The sequence below is a fragment of the Theropithecus gelada genome, chromosome 16 (assembly GCF_003255815.1).
Source record: "Theropithecus gelada isolate Dixy chromosome 16, Tgel_1.0, whole genome shotgun sequence".
NCBI classification, from domain to species: Eukaryota; Metazoa; Chordata; class Mammalia; order Primates; family Cercopithecidae; genus Theropithecus; species Theropithecus gelada.
In genome coordinates, this window is record NC_037684.1 from 72,080,193 (window position 1) to 72,107,820 (window position 27,628).

General features: G+C 38.6%; 1 protein-coding gene and 1 non-coding gene across 2 annotated transcripts in view; both read left to right on the top strand.

Moving 5' to 3' along the window:
• The first annotated feature begins 458 nt into the window (after window positions 1–458).
• LOC112610183 (coiled-coil domain-containing protein 144A-like) overlaps window positions 459–27,628 on the top strand; it is a 78,153-nt gene continuing 50,983 nt past the window's right edge. The window contains exons 1-7 of the mRNA XM_025363508.1: window positions 459–888; window positions 3,175–3,245; window positions 11,327–11,586; window positions 12,765–13,007; window positions 15,033–15,169; window positions 23,339–23,372; window positions 23,655–23,796. Of these exons, the coding sequence (XP_025219293.1) occupies window positions 596–888; window positions 3,175–3,245; window positions 11,327–11,586; window positions 12,765–13,007; window positions 15,033–15,169; window positions 23,339–23,372; window positions 23,655–23,796 (1,180 nt within the window). The 5' untranslated portion in view covers window positions 459–595. The remainder of the gene's footprint in view (window positions 889–3,174; window positions 3,246–11,326; window positions 11,587–12,764; window positions 13,008–15,032; window positions 15,170–23,338; window positions 23,373–23,654; window positions 23,797–27,628) is intronic.
• LOC112610418 lies at window positions 1,967–2,071 on the top strand. The gene has a single exon (XR_003116328.1). It is a non-coding gene; the product is annotated as a U6 spliceosomal RNA (small nuclear RNA).

Sequence of the window (27,628 nt, forward strand, 5' to 3'; positions counted from 1 at the left end):
CCCGCTCTGACCCAGCCATCCGACTCCGCTTGCGTCCTGCAGCGCGGACCCCGGGGCAGCTTCGCTGCGGTGGCCAAGCCCGGGGCGGCCAAGCGATGGCGGCACCGGGGGCGGGAACTGGCCTGCACCCCTGAACCGAGCAAACCGAGGAGCAGGTGCGCCGGCGGCGCTGTGAGGCGTCACTCATGACAGGCAGGCTGGGCGCTGCCATCCCGAACCCTCCCAGGGAGGATCCGCCAGCCCAGGCTGGCGCTGGAGCTGCAGCGCCACCTGCAGGCCAAGGAGTTTTTTTTCTGGGAGGCTGGAACTGCAGGTGCAGTGACGTCACCGGCGCGCAGGCGCACTGGTATGTAACGGTTTGGCTTGGCCTTACCCGCATGGCTTGGCCTTACCCGCGAGGCTTTGCGGTGGTTGCTCGGCTTGGCGGTGATCGCTCGGCTTGGCGGTGGTCGCTTGGCTTGGCGGTGGTCGCTTGGCGTGGCGTGGCAGTGATCGCTTGGCTTGGCATTTCTGGCTTGGCGGTGCTCCTTTCACAGATTGGAAACCGCGGGCTTTCCTGCTGGGAGGTTGTGGCCGAGGCAGTAGCTCGCTACTGATGGCCTTCTGGGGTGGAGAAAAGCGGGGAGGGACTGAGGGGTCTCTGACGCCGGCAGTCTCTGCCATGAGGAAGACCCCTAGCGTCGAGAGCCAGGAGGACCAGCGCTGGTGGAAAAACAGCGCCGTCGAAAGCGAGCACGATGAGGGCGCCTTAGACCAGCCCCAGCACGACGTCCGCCTGGAATATCTCTGTGAGCTCCACAGAGCTGCCCGGTCGGGCGACGTCCCTGGGGTGGAGCGCGTCCTGGCTCCTGGAGACACTGGCGTGGACAAGAGGGATAGGAAGAAGAGGTAATGGCCAGGCGAAGGAGGCGGGCCCGCCATCCTGTCCGGGACACCGGCTTTGTGGTGCCCGCAGGCCCCATGGCACCCGGGATGGGGAAACCTCGGAGGGGTCGGGGCCTAGGCCTCTTAGTGAGACGGGAGCAAATATAAATGATTATTACTATTGCAAAAGTGTTGCTCTACTTTACAGGAGTTTTCTTAAAAAATATTGCACTTCCCCACTGTTTATCCATTTTCTCAATTTATTCGTCAAACATAAGCTGAATACCTATTATACAGCAGACACATTCTACTATCGCTCAGGTTCCTTCCATCCTTAAAAACATCATGTTGACCGGGCTCGGTGGCTCATGCCTGTAATCCCAGCACTTTGGGAGGCCGAGGAGGGCAGATCACGAGGTCAGAAGTTCGAGACCAGCCTGACCAACATGGTGAAACTCCACCTGTTATGCTTTTTATCTCACCCTAGACTTAGCCAAGACCTTCATGATAAGTTATCCTTTAGGCCCTCGGGGTTCAGTTCAAATAATGTTGCAGAAAGAGGTGAGTTTCCTTTTTTCATTGCTACCAGATCTGTATGCTAAGGCCCCTTTATATCCAGTATGATACCTTTTCTTAGCTCGTGGAAGGTCCCATATTATCCTTTCCCAGAGTTGTGGCAGGAAACTGTCACCAGAATTCTGAGTCTCAAGTATGTTAGTTGGATTTAACAGAGCTAAGCCTCATCCATGAATCATGAGTATCCATGTATAAAAGGAGAGCTTTGGCAGGGCACACCTGTAATCCTAGCAATTTGGGAGGCTGAGGCGGGTGGATCACGAGGTCAGGTGATCGAGACCATCCTGGCTAACACGGTGAAACCCTGTCTCTACTAAAAATATGAGAAAAATTAGCCGGGTGTGGTGGTAGGTGCCTATAGTCCCAGCTACTCGGGAGGCTAAGGCAGGAGAATGGCATGAACTGGGGAGGCAGAGCTTGCAGTGAACGGAGATCACACCACTGCACTCCAGCCTGGATGACAGAGCGAGACTCTGTCTCAAAAAAAAAAAAAAACAAAAAACAAAAAACGGAGATCTTTGTACTTGCTTCAGCAGCAAACATATACTAAAATCGAAACAAAATGCAGAGAAAATTAGCATGGCCCCTGTATAAGGATGATGCACAGATTTTTGAAGTGGTCCATATTTTGCGCAATCACTGGAAGTTCATTTGACTATTTGCTGACTAGCTCCAAAGAAACAGTGTGAATCAAAGCAAACTGGGTGTCACCTAATATTAATAATTGTGATTTTTCACTACAAAAATATGCAGTAAGGTGATCTATGGAGTGAGAATGGAGCTGAGTAACAAGTGGGATGTTGTGTGCAAATAAATATATTGTTAGTATGTATCTCAGAAATGAGAGAATGTCAACTTGCATCTCTTTCATGGAACTGAAAACAAAAAATAAAAGTAGAATGTTGTTTTCCATGTCAGTTGGAGATAAACATGGGGATTGAGCATCGTTCTAACAAAGATCTGCCGATTCAGGGCTTGAGTCTGTATGGAACAGGAGTCCAAGCTAGGTCTTGACATCTATTAGCTTTCTGCCCTTGACGTGATTGATGAGCTCAGTAATAGGGCACAGTGATGTTATCTAGTTTGATGAAATAATATATTTATAAGTAAATTTAGTTACAAACTATGAAATAGCTGTGATGCCCAAAATTGTAAGCCACAAAGAATAGAAAAACTAATAAGCAAAACTAGTACTTAATTACAGTTTTGGAAAACTGCAACATTTGCATATTAGAATCTCTGGAAAAAATACACATTGGGTTTTACTTGCGATTCCAAAACCATTTCGGCAATAAAGCGCAAGGACAAGTTATTTCATTGCTTCACTGTTTCTCTGAGCATTTACAAAACGTTATCTCGTTAAATCTTTAACAACCTAGTGAAATAAGGCAGTAAAATCCTTGCTTTTTAGAAGAATACATTGAACCTAAGAGAAGCAAATTGTCAGAGAACAAATAGCTGCTGGTAATAGCGCTAGGACACCTTCCATTATGCCAAGCTAATGTGAGTTAGTTTACGGAGCTATATACTCCCTTCAATTCATGAGTACTTGTCTTTTTTTCTTCTTTAGAAGCTTATAGAGAAGTTGGTAGAACTCACATATTGAAGTATATGGGATAATTAAAGTTCTGATATTAACTCTGATATTGTTTGAAATACTCTAAAAATTTCATATATTTGGTATTTTTCATTTGTTTTGAAAGAGTAATTTCATTTATTACATTTTTTCCATAGCATTCAGCAACTAATTCCTGAATATAAGGAAAAACAGACACCTGAAAGTCTTCCTCAAAATAACAATCCAGGTAAGACTTCTGATAGTGAATTATTTTCGGTGGTCCTACCATAGATAAAAAAAAGTAAGAGTAAGGAAGTTTTGATCATGAAAGAGCAGTTTAAAAATAATCCATGTGTGTGTAAGTTGTTGTACATTTTTCTCTTAATTTCTTTCTGGGTAGGTTAGATTTCACAATTATTTAAAAAGTTAATTGCAGGTCATTTATTTTTTCAAACAATCTGGTCTGAAAAAAATTTATTTAATTATGGTCCCTAACATCCTATGTGATATTTTTGTATAAATAGGAAAAAGATATTTTTAAGTTAGTAAGTTGTACGTTTTCTTTATAGTCACACTATAATGAATTAGACTTGTTATGAAATTGGAACTTCTATTTAATTTTTAAAATAAATGACTTATGTTTAGTAAATGAATATCAATTACAGTTGGCCCTTAACAACATGGAATTTAGGGATGCTTGATCCCCTCTGCAGTCAAAAATCTGTGTATAACTTTTGACTTCCCCAAGAACGTGACTACTAATAGCCAACTGTTGACCAGCAGCCTTTTTTTTTTTTTTTTTTTTTTTTTTTTTTTTTTTTTTTTTTTTTTTTGAGACAGAGTCTTGCTCTGTCACACAGGCTGGAGTGCAGTGGCGCCATCTCGGCTCACTGCAAGCTCTGCCTTCCGGGTTCATGCCATTCTCCTGCCTCAGCCTCCCGAGTAGGTGGGACTACAGGCGCCTGCCACCACGCCTGGCTAATTTTTCATATTTTTAGTAGAGACGGGGTTTCACCATGTTAGCCAGGATGGTCTTGATCTCCTGACCTTGTGATCCACCCGTCTCGGCCTCCCAAAGTGCTAGGATTACAGGCGTGAGCCACTGCGCCCGGCGACCAGCAGCCTTATTGATAACATAGTCAATTAAGGTATGTTTGGTATGGTATATGTATTAATATGCTGTATTCTTACAATAAAGGAAGCTAGAGAAATAAACTGTTAAGAAAATCATGAGGAAGAAAAAATATGCTTACTGTTCATTAAATGCAAGTGGATCATTTTATAACTCTTCATCATAGTCTTCAAGTTGAGCAGGCTAAGGAGAAGGAGGAAGAGGAAGATTGGTCTTCGCTGTCTCAGGTGGGAGAAAATCTGCTTATAAGCAGACCCCTGCAGTTCAAATCCGTGTTGTTCAAAGGCTAACTATATTACAGAGTGATTTGTGTCACTAAAAAAAAGAAATTAGTTTCAAAACTGGAAACTCAGCAATACCTTTCTAGCACCATAAACAAATGGCAATAAGAACTGCGAAATGGCCAGGTGTGCTGGTCCACACCTGTAGTCCCAGCACGTTGAGAGGCCTAGGTGTGAGGATCGCTTGCATCCAGAAGTTTCAGACCAGCGTGAGTGACATAGTGAGACCACATCTCTACAAAAACAAATAAAAAATTAGCTGGGTGTTTTGGTGCACACCTGTAATCCCAGCTGCTTGGGAGGCTGAGATGGGAGGATTGCTTGAGCCTGGGAGTCAAGGCTGTAGTGAGCTGTGATCGTGATCACAACCTGGATGACAGAGTGAGACCCTGTCTCAGAAAAAAAAAAAAAAAACCCTGCAAAACATACCCAATGTGCACTAATACTAATGGGAAATTATTTTTTAAAGATACCTTCTGAGTGCAGAAGTCAGAAAAGCAATTCCTTGTTGGGAAGAACAGGTCATGTCACATACTTATAAACCAACAAGGTGTCACTATTATTGACTTTCCCCCTAATTTTAAATTGAATGAGGTATATTTACTTCATTAGAACAAGATGTGTTTTTCTACCTGCTGGTTAATTGTTATGTTAACAGTTATTTTGTTAGAGCAAGGTATGCTGTTACCATTAGCCAAAAGATTATCATAATAAATATTCAAATAGCCCAACTCTAGGCTCAATAAATTGTAATAAAAGTATAAAAATGTTTCACAGGCCGGGCGCGGTGGCTCAAGCCTATAATCCCAGCACTTTGGGAGGCCGAGACGGGCGGATCACGAGGTCAGGAGATCGAGACCATCTGGCTAACACGGTGAAACCCCGTCTCTACTAAAAAAATACAAAAAACTAGCCGGGCGAGGCGGCGGGCGCCTGTAGTCCCAGCCACTCGGGAGGCTGAGGCAGGAGAATGGCGGGAACCCGGGAGGCAGAGCTTGCAGTGAGCTGAGATCCGGCCACTGCACTCCAGCCTGGGCGACAGAGCAAGACTCCGTCTCAAAAAAAAAAAAAAAAAATAATAATAATAATAATAAAACATTAGCTGGGCATGGTGCCAGGTGCCTGGTCTTCCAGCTACTTGGGAGACTGAGGTGGGAGGATTGCTTGAGCCTGGGTGTTTGAGGCTACAGTGAGCTATGATCATGCCACTGCACTCCTGTCTGGGTAACAGAGTGAGATCCTGTCTCAAAAAAGAAAAACAAACAAACAAAACCCAGGAGCTTGTTATTATCATTGTCATTTTAATTATTTGCTTAATTATTTATTCAGTGCCTACTACTGCGTGTTACATGCCCTCTGGAAGCATATGGTAATCATTTATTATGTTAAATATGTGCCAGACACTTTATGTGGTGAGGAATGAAACCTGTAAAAAAGTGGGTAGAATTTAAGGTAAGCATACAGAGTGAGTAGAACTTTTCTAGGTAAAGAGGCACAAGGCTGATGTGGGCAGAAGATTGTGTCTTTGGCAGAAGGAACAGCAAGTGCAAAAGTAAGATGCTTGAGTAAACTTTGCAGCATTTATGAGCAGTTCAGTTTTGCTAGTGCAAAACATATGAGATGTGAATGGTTGGGAATGAAGTGAATACCTAAGGCAAGCTTATGACAGACTCTTTTTTTTTGTTTGAGACAAAGTCTCACTCTGTCACCCAAGCTGGAGTGCAGTGTCGTTCTCTCAGCTCACTGCAACCTCTGCCTCCCAGGTTCAAGTGATTCTCATGCCTCAGCCTCCCAAGTAGCTGGGATTATAATCGCGAGCCACCATGCCCAGCTAATTTTTGTATTTTTAGTAGAGACAGGGTTTCGGTACATTTGACAGGCTGGTCTCAAACTCCTGACTTCAAGTGATCCACCCGCCTCGGCCTTCCAAGTGCTAGGATTACAGACGTGGGCCACCACTCACTGCCCAGACTTTTTAACACTATAGAAATGAGTTGATCTTGGGCCGGGCACGGTGGCTCACGCCTATAATCCCAGCACTTTGGGAGGCCAAGGAGGGTAGATCACAAGGTCAGGAGATCAAGACCATTCTGGCCAACATGGTGAAACCTGTCTCTACTAAAAATACACACAAAAAATTAGCCAGGTGTGGTGGCACACGCCTGTGGTCCTAGCTACTTGGGAGGCTGAGGCAGGAGAATCACTTGAACCTGGGAGGCAGAGGCTGCAGTGAGCCAAGATCACACCACTGTACAAAAATCTCCAAGGCAAATGTCAAAAAATAAAAAATAAGCAGATTAGGGAAAGGCATTCTGTGAAATAACCTTCTGATTGTAGTCACATGTAACACATCAACTTAAACAATAAAAAAATTGTATAATGCAATTTCTCAGGGGTTCCCAAGACCACCCTAGGTTTGGTAATTCACTGAGAAGGACTCACAGGACTCAGCAGACAGTTATACTCGGGGCTTTGATTTATTACACTTAATACAATGAAAAGACACAAAGCAAAATTCGAGAAGGGAAAAGGTGCATGTGTCAAAGTCTAGAGGAAGCCAGGCACAAGCTACAGGAGTCATCTCCTGTGTAGTTAGCAGGATATGCTTAATTCCCCCAGCCTCAAATTTTGACGACACATGTGCAGTGTTATCTACCTTACCAGAGTTTCATTAGAGGCTCAGCACCCATGTTTTCGAGGGAGGCTAGTCACATAGGCAACCTTTCCTCTCCCTCACATGTAACAAAATTCTAGACTCCCAGGAGGAAATTAATTGTTCATAGTAAACCACATTTCCACAAACAGTTTAGGCACAGTGAGCCATTCCCTTCTTCTAAGTTAGGGAATGGTGGGAACCCTCCCAAATTCAAGGTCTCAAACACCAGCCAAGGACTAGCCCTGCAAGCAAGCCTTTCTAAGGATGGATGTCTCGTGCCTGCTATATGAAATCTTTGCTGCCCAGCAGCTGTGACCCTGACTAAATATTTGGTGTTACCTTAAAATTTTATGTAATATAATAGCAAACAATATGATAGACCATAACATTGTACTGGTTTCCATTGCATTATTCATATAAAGTAGCAAGGCTGCTTACATTTTTGTCATGCGGTGAATACTTAACAGGTATTGGTACATCAGTTACTATGACAATATTAAGTAATTATAACCTGTCCTTCTTATCTGATTAGCCTTTCAGCAAAATTGTGGGATAAAATAGGCATAATGTGTTCTGATTTAAAATTAGAATAAAAATTGTCTTTCATTTTATTTTCAGGGATGGACCAGTTTTGATTCATATTATGCTAAATCCCTGTTTATAATTATCAAATAAGAGTAGATATTCAATCATTTTTATCAACATTTTTGCCTAAGTATGCAATTAAAATTAATTGCTTTATGTGTTTTTGTATGCTTCAGTTTGGGAGATAGCACGCATATTCTGTTACCTTGATCTTTAGTGATTTGCAATTTTCAAGGTGACTCTGTCCTTTTATAATTTAGGATAATAGCAAGTTCAGTTGAGTATGTTTTTTTAAAATTAATAACATTATTTTCCGAACAGTCTTAGATTCACAGCAAAATTGAGAAGGTACAGAGATTTTCCATATTCCCCATGACCCCTGACATATGAACAGCCTCCCTCATTATCAGTAACCCCCATCAGAGTTCATCAGAGTTAGAGTTGAGGAATCTACCTTGACAGACACATCACCCCCAAGATCCATAGTTTACATTAGGGTTCACTCTTGGTGTTGTACATTCTATGGTGCTGGACAAATGTGTAATGGCATGTATACACCCTTGTAGTGTCATAGACAAAATAGTTTCACTGCCCTAAATATCCTCTATCCTCCACCTCTATCCTTTATCATCTTTTCCTCTCCACTGGCTTCTAGCAACCATTGGTCTTTTTGGTGTCTCCATAGTTTTGCTTTTTCCAGACCAGTCATATAGTTGGAATAAAACAGTGGTGGATATCTTTTTGAATATTTAAACAATAAAGTTCCATGGTAATTTGATTCTGTCATTTTAGATGTTCTTTGTCCTTGCCTTTGTTTTCCTCATGTTTTGTTCATCGGAATAGGATCTGATGGCATATGACCTGACATGCCGAGAAAGCGTGGTTTCTGTAGACATTTGCTATGTAATGGGGAGGGTGGGGAAAAATGGCATCATGCAGTACTCCACAGCACTAACTGGACCATTGTGCTCTAGGAGATGGGTCCAGATAGACTCTAGCAATGGGACGGGATAATCTCAAGAGCTGGACTTTATAAAACTGGAATCACAAAGTCTTGCATACTTAACTTGCACTTAAAAAGAAAATCAGGCAGTGAACACTACAGGTGAATAAATATATTCCTCTCTGGTTGTCTTCCTTTTAGGGATGAGCTTGAAAATAGTCTATATTATTATAATATGGCTCATCTACAACTAGATGCTCTGTCATAGGCAATACCAGTGTTTTTCTTTACAAGAAGTGAAAAATAATTTTGTTTTCACCAGAGAGAGTAACAACTGTTGGCACATTCTGGCAGCTTGAGTGAGCTGATAGTTCTGTTCATATATATTTTTCATATCAGGTAGTTCTCCCTGGCAACCTGCCACCACCGTGGCAGTGTTTCTTCTTTTTTTTTTTTTTTTTTTTTTGAGACGGAGTCTCGCGCTGTCGCCCAGGCTGGAGTGCAGTGGCCGGATCTCAGCTCACTGCAAGCTCCGCCTCCCGGGTTCACGCCATTCTCCGGCCTCAGCCTCCCGAGTAGCTGGGACTACAGGCGCTGCCACCTCGCCCGGCTTTTTTTTGTATTTCTTAGTAGAGACGGGGTTTCACCGTGTTAGCCAGGATGGTCTCGATCTCCTGACCTCGTGATCCGCCCATCTCGGCCTCCCAAAGTGCTGGGATTACAGGCTTGAGCCACCGCGCCCGGCCGGCAGTGTTTCTTCTTAAGCTTCTCTCTGAGTGAATGATATGGCTCAGAGTGAATAAGCTCTTTAAGGGAGTGATCTTTCCAGTGGTTCTTTCCATGGGAGATAAAATGGGAGGTGAATTTGAGCCTTGTTTGTGCTAGAGAAAATAGCTAGAACTAAGTAAACATAACCAGCATCTGCCCCAGAAGAGGAGTAGTGAGAGTGAGTACATTGGTCTCCCTTGAGCTCTTCTCCACTGGCAGCTGAAAAGCCTTTGCAAAGATCCTTGTCCCTGATCTCTTCCCTATGTTTTGCCATATAACATAGCACAGTACCCATAGACCTACACAACAAAATGTACAGTTTTCCCTGCTTATCCATGGGCGATATGTTCCAAGACCCCCCAGTGAATGCCTGGAACTGTGGATAGTACTGAACCCTAGATATGCAATGTCAGGATAGAAGGAAGAGAATAAGAGTAAAAGGGGGAATAAAGAATGTGGAAGGCAGAGAGTATAAGGAGTAAATGAAGGGAAAAGAAGCAGGTGGATATGATGGAGGGTGGTGAAATGAGATAATACTTCAAAAAAAGGAAGTATTTTATATGATTAAATATTATTGCCTAGAGGTAACCGACACCCGGAATTAAGCATTTATCATGTACATTCCCTTTTAAAACATTTTGTTACATATGTGTATGATCATAAATAATATGTAGAATTTGTTTTCTCATCCTAAAATTGTATATAAATTGTTGTACACTCTACATATTTTGCAACTTTCTTTTATCTGGTCACATTACATTTTTGAGGTCAGTCCTTATTGACACAGGAAGCTCTGGTTTTCTATCAAATGACTGGATCTCAATTAAACTCTCTTCATAATGATAAATAAATAATTAAAATAAATAAAAATGATTGTAGATTCCAAAGAGCTTTTATTTAAGTCGGTTGTATCTTTTGGTATTTACTATTTTAGAAACAAAAACTAAAATATTTGAAAAACAAGCATGCACAGCCATACATTCCAATAGCCTTTAGAACTATGACCCAGTCACCATTAGAGCTATGATGTTATGACACACCATGTCATGAAAAGCTCCACTGTACACTTGAAAGAGAACGAGAGTGAAGATGGCAAGTAACATTTTGTATTATTTGACGTCTTGGCTCCCCTGCCCGGACCTGAAACTCCAGAGATCCTCAGATCATAATTTAGAGCCAACATTTTAAACCACATATGTGGTTGTGAATAAATGTGCCCTTTATGATGAAATGGACTTCAAAGTTTCACTTCTGTGTTTTTGGCTTTTTTCTTTCACTTGTCTTAAAAAATTTAAATCCCAGCAATTTTGTTTATATAGGAAAAAGGAAAATAGTTTTGTTACGTATTCCTTTCCTGTTTCGTGGCACTGTGTGCTCTTTGGATCTAGTGTGATCCTAGACTACTCCTGTTTTTATATGGGAACAGTTAGGGCCCTTATGGCTGTCATTTTGCAAATAAATGTATGAAGTTTATCCAAGTATTTGAAAGTAAATTCTGAAGATAGTGGGGCATTGAGGAAAGACCATCTCATTATAATTAAAATAGTTTTCAAAGTGTATTTATTATGAATTTTTGTAAATCCTGTGTCTCTACAATACATACACACAATGCTGTCATGTATATTTAAGCTTAAAATGGTTACACATAAATTCTGTTTATAAAAAATTTATATCCATGAAGATTCTTAACAGAAAGAAAAATATGTAATAGAGACTGCTGAGTGAATAAAAGTAATAGTAAACAGTAAAAATGTAGAAAAGTGAGAGATGATAGTTAATTAAACTTACCTGAATGAATTGCAAGCATAGGACATGTAAAATATAATAAGCCTGAATGTGTAGAGTGTTTTGGGAGAGAGCAGGACGTAGGACTGTTTCTGTGAAGAAAGCATGTATACAAGTTAGTCAGATTATTGTGTTATTTACATCCTAAAAATGAAAACTTCATTTTTGGATTTTTCAGATTGGCATCCTACTAATTTGACCCTTAGTGACAAGACTTGTCAGAGATCCAAGATTCTGAACGTTGATGATAAATGTCCATCTGTATCACCATCAATGCCTGAAAATCAGTCAGCAACCAAAGAACTGGGACAGATGAACTTAGCAGAACGAGAAAAGATGAACATTGGAGTTATACTTCTCTCAGAGAATGATACTCTCCGTGACCTGTGCCAATCACAGCTACCAGAAAACAAAGAGAGCAAAGACGGTAACAAAGAAGCATAGAGAATTCAGTCCTAGAGTGCCTCTGCTTGCCTGCATACTGTTATAGTTCTGACTTAAAAAAACTTTTTCTGGTAGAATGTGCTTTGTGTTTACTCACCTTTTGCACCAAACAGAATACCTTTTGGCAGGATATTTGTATTCTTCCTTTAACCAAAGCAACATCTAGATAATGGAGAATTAGGGGAAAGCATGATTTTCTTTAGGAAGTAGGATTATATTTAGAATGTAGGGACTAAGTATGGTTAGGGACTAATGTGAGATTTTATTTAGGATAACTCAGTAGAGACCTAAAGATTGCTGACTCAAACAATGTGGTTTCTTTGCTTTATTTTTACAGCTCTGAATTCACAGCTGTTAGTTATAACTATATGCACTATAACTTAAAAGGCACCTTCCCATGCCTGTAATCTCAGCACTTTAGGAGGCCGAGGCGGGTGGATCACGAGGTCAGAAGTTTGAGACCAGCCCGGCCAATATGGTGAAATCCCATCTCTACTAAAAATACAAAAAAAAAAAAAAACCAACCGGGCGTGGTGATGCATGCCTGTAATCCCACCTACTCAGGAGGCTGAAGCAGGAGAATCACTTGAACCCAGGAGGTGGAGGTTGCAGTGAGCCGAGATTGCGCCACTGCACTCCAGCCTGGGCAATAGAGGGAGACCTCATCTCAAAAAACAAAAAACAAAAAAACCTTCCAAAAGCAAATATTAAGTACTTCCTATCATTTCTATAACTTTGTGTATTATAGAATTAACTTTCCAAGTCAGTAATTAATGAGACTCATTAAGAATTTGCTGCATAGTATCTCCTTGACTGTGTCCACATGAGCTACCACCTTGCGTTAATAAATGTGTTCACTAGGGATGTTGGTTTTGGCATTGACAGTGTTTTATCACCAGTGCAAATAAGACCAGGGACCACTCTTAAGAACATTAGTGTCCATGCATTTAAAATTATACATTAGGCTTTCATAATGTAACTTCTGCTCTGCTCTCCATCTTTAGCCCTTTCCACCGTGTGCCCTTTCTCTGGCCTTACTGAACTGCTGGTCCTGTCCTGCTGACCCATCCCTCGATTGTAGGCAAATACATATACTCTTTCAGGCCTCTCTCTGCCTTTTGTTGCTGCCTGTCATGCTCTCACTCTTTCCTGTCCCCTACCCCTTCTAAGAGTTTGATTTGCAAATGACAAAAAATATGAACCAAAATAGTGACAGTTGCAGTACAAATAACTATAAAAGCCTGAAACCTAAATTAGAAAATCTGAGTTCTTTACCACCAGATTCTGACAGAACATCAGAAGTATATCTACATGAGGAATTACAGCAAGACATGCAAAAGTTTAAGAATGAGGTCGACACATTAGAAGAAGGGTTCCTGGCTTTGAAGAAAGAAAACGTTCAGCTTCAGAAAGAGGTAGGGTTTTACTTGCTGCCACTCTTTGTTTTTTCTCTATTAATTATCTGGTCCATTCTGATTTTCAACTTAGGAAAAGTACATGAAAAGCATACAGTTTGGTTGTCCAAATCTGGAATTGTGTGTAGAAACAGATGATTTCTAAGTAATAGAAGTTTAGGAAAACTTTCTCATAATCTTTGTTTCTTAATTGACCTAAGTCTCTCTGTCAGTCTTCCAAGTGGCGTATGGATTGTGAAACTCATTTAGCCATATATCATATGACCTTCAGAACCAGGAGAAGCATCAAGAAAATCGCTAAAGAAAATGTGAGGAGCTTGAGGGCTTTTTCCTTTTACTGACTTAAAGATGAGTTGTGTCTAACAATAAGATGGGAATACAGTAGAAAGGAAGCAATGACTAAGAAGAGATATAAAAATGTATCTGGCAGGCATGGTGGCAAACACCTGTAGTCTCAGCTACTCGGGAGCCTGAAGCAGGAGGATCGCTTGAGGCCAGGCGTTCTGGGCCATAGTGTGCTATGCCGATCAGGTGTTCACACTAAGTTCAGCATCAATATGGTGACCTCCTGGGAGCGGGGCACCACCAGATTGGCTAAGGAAGGGTGAACTGGCCCAGGTCGGAAATGGAGCAAGTCATAAGTAATTCCCGTGCTGATCAGTAGTGGGATCGTGCCTGTGAATAGCTACTGCATTCCAGCCTGGGCAACATAGTGAGACCTCATCTCTTAGAAAAGAAAAAAAAAGTATCCAGCCCTGAGAGCTGCAGCAAATATTCCTGGCCAATGAATCTGTTTATTGTGCTTTTCAGGTTTATCTGTTTAACTCAAACTGTTGGAACTTACAATTCCATCATGACCACTTTAAATATTTTTCAACAACAAGTGTATACACTTTAATATATTTGTTAATATAACCACTCTCCACTGTTTTTGTTGAATCAGACTTTCGTGTTATGTTGTTTAATAAAGTACAGTAAGTTTTGGCATACATATTTTTTCCATATAAGTAGCATAAATGCTTAGCCAAAAACTTAGTATATGATGCCAAAGTAGAAAGCTGAATCTTCTACATTGATTAGGGCAGGCCTCCCACCCTCCGCTAAGGCATTAAATTATTTTGCCCAAGTCACACTTTTAACCTATCTGATTAATTTGCTGAGTTTGTCTGATTCAGCATTATGGAGTTGTATTGTCTCTTTTGGCGCCACAAAATTCTAGGTAATGGCACTTAGGGGCTTTGGATCAATCATTTTAATCATTTTTGGCGTTAGCCCAGTTATCAATAGACAGTAGGCTAAAGTAGACTCTTATACTGTATATCCCCCAGCTATAAACTTTTATGGCTATTGAAAGTGAAATTTGGGAAGCATCCCATTTCCAGAATTCCACCCTAGCTCAGCAGTTTCACTCTGCTTTTTGTGTTGTGGCAGACTTGTATTTCAGTAAGCCCCTTCACCTTTTTGATATCCCAGGATTCACATGAGAAAAAAAAAAAAAAAAAAGACAAAAGTTAGTGGGAGAAAAGAATAACTTAGTGCAGAAAAGGGAAGCTTCCTTTCTGTTCCTGAAGCCCCACAGTGTTGTATCTTCTCAATCTGGCTGTTTAATATGAAAGCCAAGTGGCAAAAAGACAGAAGAAGACATGCTTTGTGTCTTTGTCTTCTTATTTCTGTATTTGTGCCAGTCAAATTAGGTAAAAATTCATAACACATAGTGACGGGTGGTTGGGAATAAAAGCACAAAATTAAGGAGGGCCCTTGTTGAAATTTTGGAAAATTCTGTCTCATTCATTGAAACAGAAATGAAGCTAACTTTACAAAAATGTTGATGATAAACTTAAAATAATTATAATTATATGATGATAGTTCCAGATGTGATAAAATTAAAGTAAGCACCAAATATTTTAATGACTAAAATTATGATATTAAACTGAGTCGAGCGATGAAATCAATGAAAGCAGAAAGAAGTTCTTTGTATTGAATAAAGCAATAACAATCATCCTTAACATCAAACTCTTACTCAAGGTTGAAGAAGAAATAGAGAAGCACAGAAGTAATAGAACAGAAATAACAGGAACCCTAACTGATGGTGCTACTGTTGGCAGTGATGATGATGGACTAAATCAGCAGATTCCTAGGAAGGAGAATGGAGAGCATGACAGGTAAGTCTACAGCAACGTTTAACAGGAGACAATTGGCCAGGCACGGTGGCTCACGCCCGTAATCCAGCACTTTGGGAGGCCAAGGCAAGTGAATCACCTGAGGTCGAGAGTTCAAGACCAGCCTGATCAACATGGAGAAACCCTGTGTCTACTAAAACTACTGAATTAGCCAGGTGTAGTGGTGCATTCCTGTAATCCCAGTTACTCAGGAGGCTGAGGCAAGAGAATCGCTTGAACCCGGGAGGTGGAGATTGTGGGAGGCAGAGTTTGCGGTGAGCCGTGATCATGCCATTGCACTCCAGCCTGGGCAACAAGAGTGAAACTCCATCTCAAAAAAAAAAAAAAAAAAAAAAAAACAGAAACAGAAACAAAAAACAGGAGACAATTATGTGCTATGAAATGAATTCTAATTTGGGCTAATATTCATGATGAACAAATTTTATACTTTTACTAGGATATTCAGCCTTCCTTGGTTATCAGAAAAATGCAAACTAACAATGAGATACCATGTTTTCCAATCATATTGATATTTTATTTAATAAATAGGAAGTATTGGCAAATGTAAAGAAAAAGGCATTTTTATACACTGCTGTTAAATGAAATTGAAGAATCCTTTTTGCAGGGTAATTTAGTAGCATGTATCAAAATTTCAAATACGTCACTTCTTTCACCTAACAACTTCACTTTTGGGATGCGATCCTACAGGAAAATATGACTTGTGTAAACACATACACATATGTGTTAAAGACATTACATGTAGTATATAACATATAATAGGCTAATAGGTTAAATATATATAATATTAAATATATATGATATATTTATGTTAAGGATATTTACATATGTTACATATATACTTACGTATAAGGATATTTATTATAGCATTATAATATCAAAAAGTTGGAGATAGTCGAAATCCTTAGCAATAAGGAAATAGTACAATTGTCATACCCAGAAAATAATGTAGTATGCAATCATTTTAATAAAAGAAGTTGTTAGACCTGGAGTGTACTTATTATTTCACAATTAAAGTCTATTTAAAGGCTTTGGTTTAATCACACATCTTAAGCCAGTTTTGTTGGAATTCTCATAATATCTACTGAGTTACAAAAGGAAGCTAGCTACATGCTACATTGACACTGTACCTTGTTAGCAACATAATTCTATTTATTAAATTTTTGTTTTTTGTTCTCAATGCGTGAGTGCTGAAATACCAGATCCTCAAATTAATCTGAATATTGCCAAGGGATTGCACATGGGGATTCATATTCCGTATAAGCATTTCAATATACTGGGTAAGACTTGCTAAAATACAACAGAGGATCTTAGATCTACTGAACTAAGAATTGGACAGCTCTTTTTGTAAAGAGTCAGTTAGCAAATATTTTAGGCCTTGTGAATTATAAAGGGAATAAGTGTGGCTGTATTTCAAGGAAATTTCCTTATGAAAACAGGCAGTGGGCTGGATTTGGTCCACAGGCACCAATTTGCTGATCCTTGGGCTAAAACCAATGTGCTGTTATGCAGTGAATCCTCTTTTTAAAGGTACCCTACATGCATGGCATTATCCTTCCTTTTAAAAGATAATGTATTTCAGTAGGAAACACACCATATTTTTCAACAGTAGCTTCATATAATTTCGACAAATTTGACTTACAAAATAAGATTATTTTCTGCACATGTCCCCTTTCATTCTTGTTATAGAATTCCATATTTTGACTATTACTTTGTATATTTGATGAGTATAAAATATTCTAGAGTTAGATGATTTTTATCAAGCAAGAAATACTTCTCCTGAAACTGTTAGTCTTCCTTGGTCTTTATATATAAGCATGAGCAAATGATAATCAGCTTATATAATCTAGAAATGTTCAAGAGGTCTTTTGGTTTTATAAGTTAATGAATTTTTTATTTAATACCTTCATCTGGCATTTCAAAAATGCCATATAGATATGATTTAATAAAACTTTTAAAAGGTAAAAATATAGTATATAGTTATATAAGAATTGAAAAATACAGCTAAACAAGAAGAAAATTAGATCATCAACGTCATGCCCCTAGGTATGTTGGCCTTGAAAGAATGGTTTATACTCATGGATTCAGATTTCCTGTCTATTCACTCTTGAGCTGACACCAGTAATTTTCACTCCCACCACTCTTCCAAGATTGTTGTTCTCAAGTTTACCACTGATTTGTAAATCTAGACATTGTTTCTTAGACCTCATTTTATTTAACCTGTCAGCAATATTGGACCCAATGGAAAACTCTCTCCTCCATAACAGTATCTTCACTTGGCTTTCAGGATCTCACTCACTCACCTGGCTTTTCTTCCTGCCTTTCTAGTTCATCTGTCATAGTCTGTTTTGCTTTCTTCTCATATCCCACCTTTTACACATGGTATGTCCCAGGATGCAGTCCTCAATCTTCTTTCTCATGACTTTTACTACCTTGTGTGTGCTAATGATTTCCAAACACATGTCTACAGCCTAGATCTCTCTCCTTAATTCCAGACTTCTATGCCAACCTGCCTACTTGACATCTCTGTTTGATTGGTCATGAACTGTTAGGTATCACAAACTTACCAGGTCCAAGATTGGGATACCGATATTCTTTCTCATACCTACCCCTCTCATAGTCTTTCCTACTTGCATTTATGGCAACTCTTACAGTTGCTCTGCTAGAGACTAAGGTGTCATCCTTGACTCACCTCTCTCTCTGACACCTCACATCTAGTCTGTCAGCAGATCTTGTCAGGAGTACCTGAAGAATATATCCAGAAGCCAGTCATATCTTCCATTTCCAAGCCACCACCATCTGCTGTCTAGATGCGTGTAATAGACTGTTAATTGGTCTGTTTTTGTTTTGTTTCGTTTCGTTTTTTTAAAGAAACTTCTTTTCATTAATCTTTAACTCAGTGGCCGTATTTAAAACATAAGTCAGATGAATGTCATTCCTCTGCTCAGACCATCTGATTGCCTCCCATTTCATTCTGAGTATGTGTCAGGGTTCCTCCTCATACCTAGAAGGCAACACATGATATGCCCTGTTCTCTCTCTCACTTAAACTTCTGTTTCTTATTCCCTTTGCTCTCACTGAACTTCTTGCTCTTCCTTTTCTATCACTATTGCGTAAATACTCCAGGCAGACCTCTGACTGGGCAGTTCCCTCTGTCTGGGATGCCTTTTCCTCAGCTAGCCTCCTGGCTTTCTCTTTGCATTCCTTCAATTCTTTACTTCAAAGCCCCTTTCTCAGTAAGGACTTTTCTGGCTATCCTAGAATTCCCACCACCCCTCCTCTCAAACCTGTAAACATTTCATTTTCCTGCTTTAGCTTTTCTCTTCTAACACTGTATATTTTGCCTAATCTATCTACTGTTATGGTGTTTATTTCACTCCCATGAGTAGGATTTTTGTGTGTCTAGAAAAGAGCCTAGCTTGCAATAAGTAGCTACTCAATAAATACTTTTTAAATGAGCAAGTGGAGTTTACCCTTCCATGTATTGTTTTAAGCATTAGACTGATTCACATGTGAAAAAAAAGAAAAAAAAAAAAAGGTTTGACACAGGCTCATTCTAACACCTTTGCCTGGCAATTATATGCATTTTTGGATTTTTTGACTCTTTGTAATAAGCTACATGGTTTATATTAATAGTTTTCTAATTCCATTAGAGAGAAAAGCTCAATATTGTGGTTACTCACTATTCTTTTACTAATAATCATGATAATTTTACTTATGATAAAATGGATCAAAGGAATTACATACTTCATTGGTAATTTATAAAGAAAATTAAAATATAAGGGTGGTAAATTTAATGGACTTAAAAGTTGTTTCCAAGTGATTACGAACCTTCAGTACTTGAAGTTAGAAGACCAAGTTGGAATGTATTGTTTTCTGTAAGAGAGCTATGCTGATCAGGCACTCTGTATTCTGACAGAGCAGCTGTTGATCTTACATAGGGTTGTGGGAGGAGCAGGCTTGAAGGATTGGCAGACTCTCAGCGGCATAAGAGGGTTGACATCATCTGGAGAAACATGGCTGTCCAAGCAAGGCTGCTGTGGGTTGGTTAATACTCCCAGGCTTGTGGATTGGAGTGAGTTTGTGTTTGATTGGCTGTCTTTCAGAAGCAAGTGGCCCACATTGATATTGGTTGGTGAGAGAGGCCAATGGTCACTGATTGATTGACTGTATTTACAACTGGCTGTGGGTGGTTGCTTGTTACTACCATGGCTACAGGTCAGTTCTTTCCTCAGTTTGAGGCAACTTTAAACTGCAGTTTTCTGTTTAAAAGTTGCCTTCCATCAACTATGTTTAAAATGAAAATGATTTCATATTCCAGAACTATGGACTTAATTTGGAAGTGTGGGTCAAGAGGAATTGTTTAATAATTGCTCTAAGGAGGATCTCTTTTTTTGATGCTTAGTCTTAACCAGAAGAATTCTCTACATAGTTAAAAAACAAACAAACAAACAAAAAGCAATTACTAGTTTTGTTTCAGTTTTTGGTATTTTCAGAGACTTCTGCTAAACTCCTAACATAATCTCCAGTGGGAAATGTTTGTCTCTTTGTTAATGTATGTAGTTATATGATAGTGATACTCTTTTTTTTTTTTATTCCTTAATCTTGTTTTTTGGTTCACTTTCTGTTCCATGCAATGATAGTGACATAATGTGTGTTTACTTCATAAAAAAGTAATTACAATTTTCTACTGGCAAATTCAACTTTTTATATTAAGACTAAATACTAGACTAAACATGTAGGAAATTTACCAAATTATTTTATTTTCAAACAAACTTATATAACTAATCAGAATATTGCTATTTTTGAACTATATATAATGATTATAATGACATTTAGGAATTTTAACAATAACATTTTTTTCTTCCCAAGACATTTTCCTGATTTCTTCTTTCATGTAATATGTGCCTGTTATTTTTAAAACTTTGTTTAATCTGTTTAAGCATTATTATATTTAAAAACAAAACCCAAAACATAGCACAGATCTAAATATGAGTTTCATGTGTAAGAGTCATTGCCTGTGTGCAGTGGAATCCAGCTGTTTTTTGTTTTTGTTTTTGTTTTTCTTTTTTCTTTGTGACAGAGTCTTACTCTGTCACCAGGCTGGAGTACAGTGGCGATCTCAGCTCACTGCAACCTTCGGCTCTCGGGTTCAAGAGACTCTTCTGCCTCAGCCTCCCGAGTAGCTGGGACTATAGGCGCGCCACCACGCCCAGCTAATTTTTGTATTTTTAGTAGAGACAGGGTTTCACCATGTTGGCCAGGATGGTCTTGATCTGTTGACCTCATGATCCACCTGCCTCGGCCTCCCAAAGTGCTGGGATTACAGGCATGAGCCACCGCGCCCGGCTGACTCCAGCTTTTTAGTGTAGCATTCATCTTCCATTCTTATTTTCCTTGTGTTTTACATTTTTCCATTCAAGTTCCTAGGAAACACCTAGATTCCATGGAACTAATCTTTGTGCCCTCATTCCATTCTCCAAGTGGAGTAGTTTTCTCTGTTTTTCTCTGGTGAGCTCCTCTTATATTTTGCCTCTTCTGTAATGCCTTTCTTGTGCTAAAATATAGCTTTTCATATATCAGCTCTTAAACTACACATTGTATCATAATTGCATATTACCTGGTTTTTGAGGCAGGAAATATATATTTCTTTATATGTTGTTGATAATTCATAACTGTGTTTTTTAAATTAATGAATTGAGATGGGAAAGTGTTGGAATTTTACAAAATTGTTTTTTATTTGTTATCAGTAGAATTATTGTAAAACATTGGCTTTTTATAGATTTTTTAAAGTTATGGTTCTGCGTTACATATGAAGGAAGTAAAGAAAAATGAAAATAAAAAATGGACTTCAAAATAATCTGTGATTACACCAAAGTTTGAGAAGGCTAATTTAATAACTCGTGGTCTGCTACAGGGAGATGATGACAGCAGTTTAAGTGAAATAGATTAGGTTGAAAGAAGCTAAAATGTAAAAATTCTTTATTTCTCTGAGAAGGAATATTTGCAGTGGTTACTTTTTCTGGAAATAGAAAATAGTGTAGTCTGCCAAAGCTAGAGAATACTCAACTATATCAACACTGAAAGACCGATTATGATGAGGGCTGGTGACTTTGACAAGGAGCAGTTTGAATAAATAATTGCCATGGAACCCTGACTGTAGTGGATAAGCATAGACACCCCTTGAGGGAACCATTACTGGGAAAGGCAATAGAGAAATGAGTGATAACTGAAGAAGAATGTGGGATTCGAGGGAATTTTCTTTCTTTTTTATTTTAAAATAGAAGCTTTTAGAGTACGTTTGTATGCTGCTGGGAATGATAGGGACAAGGAGAACATGTTTATGAGATTTAATTTTGTTTGTATGTCTAAGTGTTTGAAAGCTCGATTCATTATCTTTTGTAGATGTTTAGCAAACTAATTGTCCTTAAAGTGTTTATTCATATAGAGTTTTATGGTAAGAGTTTGTTCCTTCAGCATTAGTTCAGAAATGTAACATATTAGTGTAACTGAACATGTAAATGGTGACCTAAAATTTAAATTATCATATGCAGATTTTTTAAAATTGTGAAATAATAAACATGCAAACACTTAGGCCATATTGAATAGAATTTAAACATCCCTGATGAATAGGTATGATCTGCTAAGGTACTCTAAAATGTCAGGAATATCAACTTTATAGTTGTTTAGATTCTGAGGAGAAAGGGAGGGTTTTGTTCAAGTACTTTAGAAAAGCTAACTGTTGACAATCTATCACAGATTCTTACTTCTGGATTATAAAGTGATTTTTTTCTTTTTTTTTTTTTTCTGTGACAAAGTCTTGCTCTGTCACCCAGGCTAGAGTGCAGTGGCACGATCTCAGCTCACTGCAACCTCCACTTCCCGGGTTCAAGTGATTCTCCTGTCTCAGCCTCCTGAGTAGCTGGGATTACGGGCGCCCACCACCGCACCCAGCTAATTTTTGTTTTTTTAGTAGAGACAGGGTTTCACCATCTTGGGCAGGCTGGTCTTGAACTCCTGACCTCGTGATCCACCCACCTCGGCCTCCCAAAGTGCTGAGATTACAGGCATGAGCCACTGCACCTGGCCTATAAAGTTTTTTAAAAAAATATTTAATCAAGTTGACCTACAATGGATTATAAAGTTCTAAATTATCAAAACCATGTTCCCCTGGACCAACATTGCCATCGCATGTATTGTGTGCTCAATGAGTATTTATTTGTTGAATGCATGAATGAATGGGTAAATACATGAATGAACACCTGTTGATGGATTTCATTAAAAATACTTTTTAGTTTTTTGAAAATAGGTTTCTGAACTTGCCTCTGTATGAAGTTTTTTTATTAGAAAAAATTGCAAGATTCTGAAGTTATTATTTACAGTTGTGGTCAGAAATGGAACGACAATATGGGTTCGTCTGCTATTGTCTCTCTTTAAAACACTTGCAAATAAATGTTCCCTTCACAGCATATCATGAAACACATGTTTTTGAGGCGGAATTGTTGGGTTTGAGTTCTGGGTCTGCTACTGGCCAGCTGTATGGGCTGAGGAAAGTCACTTGGCCCTTCTGTGCCTATTTTCTTTCTTTATAAAATTCTTAGTATGTTACTGACCTCACAGAATTGTTTTGAGGATTATATGAGTTTGACACATGGACAGTGCTCAGAATGATGAATAGTATCTGCATAGTAAGTCAAGAAAAAGCTAACTAATATCATCATTAAAAAAGAGTTTTCCCTATGTAAGAATGTGAGCAATATTTTCCAAATAGGTTTTAGTGCCCGTAAAAGCTTGTTTTTATTGAAAAGGACAACAATGAGACCTGGTATATTTATTTTTATCACATAATGCAGGTAACATGTTTTTTTTCTTTTGGTTTTACTATGAGAAATCTTGACCTAAATTTAATTCTTTGTAATTATATTAGTAGTAGTAAATTTCTTTATCCCTTAATGTTGCTGCTTCTCTTTATAGTTTAATGTCCATTGTAGAAAATTACTGCATTTTACATCACCTGTAAAAAAAGTACCTGTGCACTTGATGAATAGAAGTAACACAAATGCAGATATTTTATATGATAAAACAGTAGTATTAGATATTCTTTGTATTTTACATCTTTGCTACTTTTCTAAAAGGAATTGTTTCTTTTTTCAGGTCTGCAGATAAAACATCTAATGAAAATAACAAGGTATTGTAAAAAAGTAAATGATCTAAAATACTATTTTTAAAAAACATATTCTAAAAGGTAAAATAAAAAAACAATGTTTTGTTGTAAAGCTGTTTGCTTAGAAAAAGTGATTAAGAAACAGTAGCCATTGATAACAGTACCTTTTAAGAACATTCTGTTGCTTTAAGAAGTACCTGTGGTTTTGCTCATACAAAAAAAAATGGAGAAATACCACATATGTACATTTAGTATATGCTATAAATCTTACGAGGACATTTTGAAACAGTATTATTTATCTTATAGGTCAAAAACCAAATACATCCTGGGGCTGACTTTGCTGACTCAGTGGAGCCATCTGAAACAGCCTCAGAGGATTGTGAGTTGTCTCATTCTGTTTATGAGAACTTTCTGTTGCTGATGGAACAACTTAGAATGGAGTGTAAAGGTAGGACCATTGCATAAATGCAAGGCCTTTTGATGTATCCTGCAGTAATGTGTGTATACATTGCTGAGAACTGACCTATGATAGTGAAGCCCATCTCAGAAATATGCTCAGTGTTAAAATAGAGAACTAATTTATACTGTACACCAAAGAGCTATGGTAACTCCACTGTACTTTGCTCAGTGTGAATGGCACTCCCAGTCTTTTTGTTGACTGTTTCTCTCCTATTCCTTACCCCCAATGTCAGGTTACCATATTCTTCTCTACCTGGAATGCTGTGAGAATCTTAGGAACTTAGGAATCTTAGAACTGTTTTCCCGAATACCCCACTTCCTAAAACCATGGTCTACTGTGCAATCATAATGATAAATTTTTTAAAATTTGGATCTGATCATGTTACTCCGTTGCTTATAACTCAGCTACTACTTCTCATTGCTATAAGGTTAGAAATCTGAATTCTCTAGCTTTACCCTGCATCGTTTTTACTCTTCTCTTTCTCTGTGTCCCACCCAGAGTCTTAGATGTTTGTTCCAGCGGTTGATAGCTTCAGTGAGGTATAATTGATATAAGATAGATTGCATGTATATAAAATATACAATCATATGCACATTTGAAACCATCACCATAATCAAGAGAGTTAACATGTTCATCATCCATAAAAGTCTCTTCTTGTCCCTTTGTATTTCTTTATTAAGAAACTGCTAAATTGTTTTCCAAAGTATTTGTATTGATTTTCCATTCCAACCAGCGGCGTATGACATTTCTTGTTGTTCTGTATCATCACAAGCTCTTATTATTGCTGTTTTTTAATTTTGAAATTTTAGCCATTCTGATGGGTGTGCATTATGCATATCATTATGGTTTTAATATGCATTACCCTAAGGACTAATAATGTTGAGCACCCTGTATGTGCTTATTTGCCACCTGTGTATCTTCTTTGGTGAACTGTCTTTTCCAATCTGGGTAGCTTATGAACTTTTAAAATTGAGATTTGATTCAATCAGCTTTTTTACATACACCAAAGGTAGTCAAACCTTTTCATTTTCAAACTGTTATCTTACTAAACATAGTAAATATTTTAAACTTGTGACAAAATGGTCTCTGCCACAGCCAATCAACTCTGCCATTGTAGTATGAGGTCAGCCATAGACAATACATACGTTAAAAAAACACAGCTGCATTCCAATAAAACTTTATTTGCAAAAATAAGAAGCTGCCCCGCAGGCTGGATTTTAGCCTTCCCTATTATGTGATCATGATTGTGAATAAATACAGTTTTACTTCTTCCTTTCAACTCAGGTAGCTTTTATTTCCTTTCCTTTCCTAACTGCACTGGCTTCAGTACAATGCTGACTAAAATAGTGAAAGGAGACATTCCTATATAGTTCCTGATCTTACAGGGAAAGCATTCAGTTTTTCATCATGACACATGTTAGCTGTAGGTTTATCAGAGATGCTCTTTATCGTGCTGATGGCATTCCCTTGTATTCTTTGGTTACTGAGAGGGATTTTTTTTTTTTTAAAATCAGGAATGAATGTTGTATTTTATCAAATGCCTCTATCTACTGAGATGATCATATGGTTTTTCTCTTTTAGTTTTTTAATGTGGTGAATAACTGGTATTTTAATGTCAAACCAACCCTGTATTTAGGGATAAACTCCGCTTGTTTATGATGTATTATCCTTCTAATATATCATTGGATTGGATTTGCCAAAGTTTTATTTAGAACATTTTAAAAGACTGTTTTTTAGAGTAGTTTTAGCTTCACAGCAAAATTGAGAGTAAGGCACAGAGATTATCCTTGTACTCCCTGCCCTGACACGTGCATAGCCTCCACAATTATCAATATCCTCACCAGAGTGGTACGCTTGATCTCATTGATGATCCTGAATTGATAGTCACAATCACCCAAAGTCCATAGTTTATATTAGGGTTCAGTCTCGGTGTCTTACATTCTGTGAATTTGGACAAAAGTGTAAGGACATGTATTTATCATTGTAATATTACCCAAAGTAGTTTCAGAACTTTAAAACTCCTTTGTGCTTCATCTGTTCATCTTCTCCCACCTTCCCTCCCCAGCTCCTGGCAACCACTGACTTTTTTTTACTGTATCTATAGTTTTGCCTTTTCCAAAATGTCATATAGTTGGTATCAGACAGCGTGTAGCCTTTAGACTGGCATCTTTCACTTGGTAATATGGCTTTGTGGTTTCTTCACGTCTTTTCATGAGATGATAGCTCATTATCGTATGTCTGTACCAGAGGTTATTTGCTCACCTAAAGGAGGATGGATATCTTGGTTTCTTGAGAAATTGGTTAATTTTTTACAACCGTGTTCATGAGGGAGTTTTCTCTTTTTGTAATATCATTGTCAGATTTTGGTTCAGGGTAATGCTAGAGTGACAGAATGAGTTGTATTTCTCCTCTATTTTTTTTTTCTTTGAGGGCAGGGGGAGAGGTCATGTAAAGTTGTTATATTACTTCTTAAATATTTGGTAGAATTCACCAGCATAGCTATCTGGTACTGGAGTTTTCTTTCTAGGAAGGCTTTACTTATGCTTTATTTTCTTTTATAGATACAGGACAGTTCAGGTTATTCCTTCTTGATTGAACCTTGGTAATTTTTGTTTTTCAAGGAAAGTGTCCATTTTATGAAAGTTGTCATGTTTAGTCACATAAAGCTCACCTTATTATATTGCTATTCTTTCAGTATCTGTAGAATCTATAAAAGTATCATATTACTATGTTTCTGAAATTAGTAATTTACATCTTCTTTTTTGTTATCAACCTGGCTAGATAGAGTTTTATCACTTTTATTGACCTCCTCAAAGTGTGTGGCTTTATTGATTTTTTTTTTCCTATTGTTTTTCTGTTTTATTGGTTTCATCTTTGATGTTGTGGTCTGTTCGGCCTGCTACAACAAAATACCATAGACTGGGTAGCTTATAAACAACATAAATAGATTTCTCACAAAAGTCCAAGATCTAGGTGCTGGCAGATTTGGTGTCTGGTGAGGGACCAATTCATGGTTCATAGATCCCTTTTTTCCCCCCTGTGTCCTCACATAGCAGAACAGGTGAGTGAGCCCTCTGGGGTCTGTATGTAAGGGCACTAATCCCATTCATGAGGGCTTGGCTTCCATGAGCTAATTACCTTCACGAAGCCCCACCTTCTGATAACATCACCTCTGTGATTAAGTTTCAGCATACGAGTTCTGGGAGGATACAAATGTCAGACCATAGCAGATGTTTATTATATCATTTCGTCTGCTTGCTTTGAGTTTAATTTGTTCTTCTTTTTTAGTTTCTTCTCTTTTTTTAGTTTCTTCAGATAAAAGTCAAGACCATTGACTTGAGAGTCTTCTAATATAGACATTAAGTGGTAAAAAATTTTAAGTACTGTTGTAGCTGTGTTCCACAAATCTTGATATGTAGTATTTTCATTTTCATTCAGCTCAAAATACTCTCTGATTTCTCTTTGCATCATGTCTTTGGCCTAGGGTTATTTAGATGTGTTACTTTGTTTAAAAATATTTGAGCCGGGCGCGGTGGCTCAAGCCTGTAATCCCAGCACTTTGGGAGGCCGAGACGGGCGGATCACGAGGTCAGGAGATCGAGACCATCCTGGCGAACACGGTGAAACCCCGTCTCTACTAAAAAATACAAAAAAAAAAACTAGCCGGGCGAGGTGGCGGGCGCCTGTGGTCCCAGCTACTCGGGAGGCTGAGGCAGGAGAATGGCGTAAGCCCGGGAGGCGGAGCTTGCAGTGAGCCGAGATCGCGCCACTGCACTCCAGCCTGGGCGACAGAGCGAGACTCCGTCTCAAAAAAAAAAAA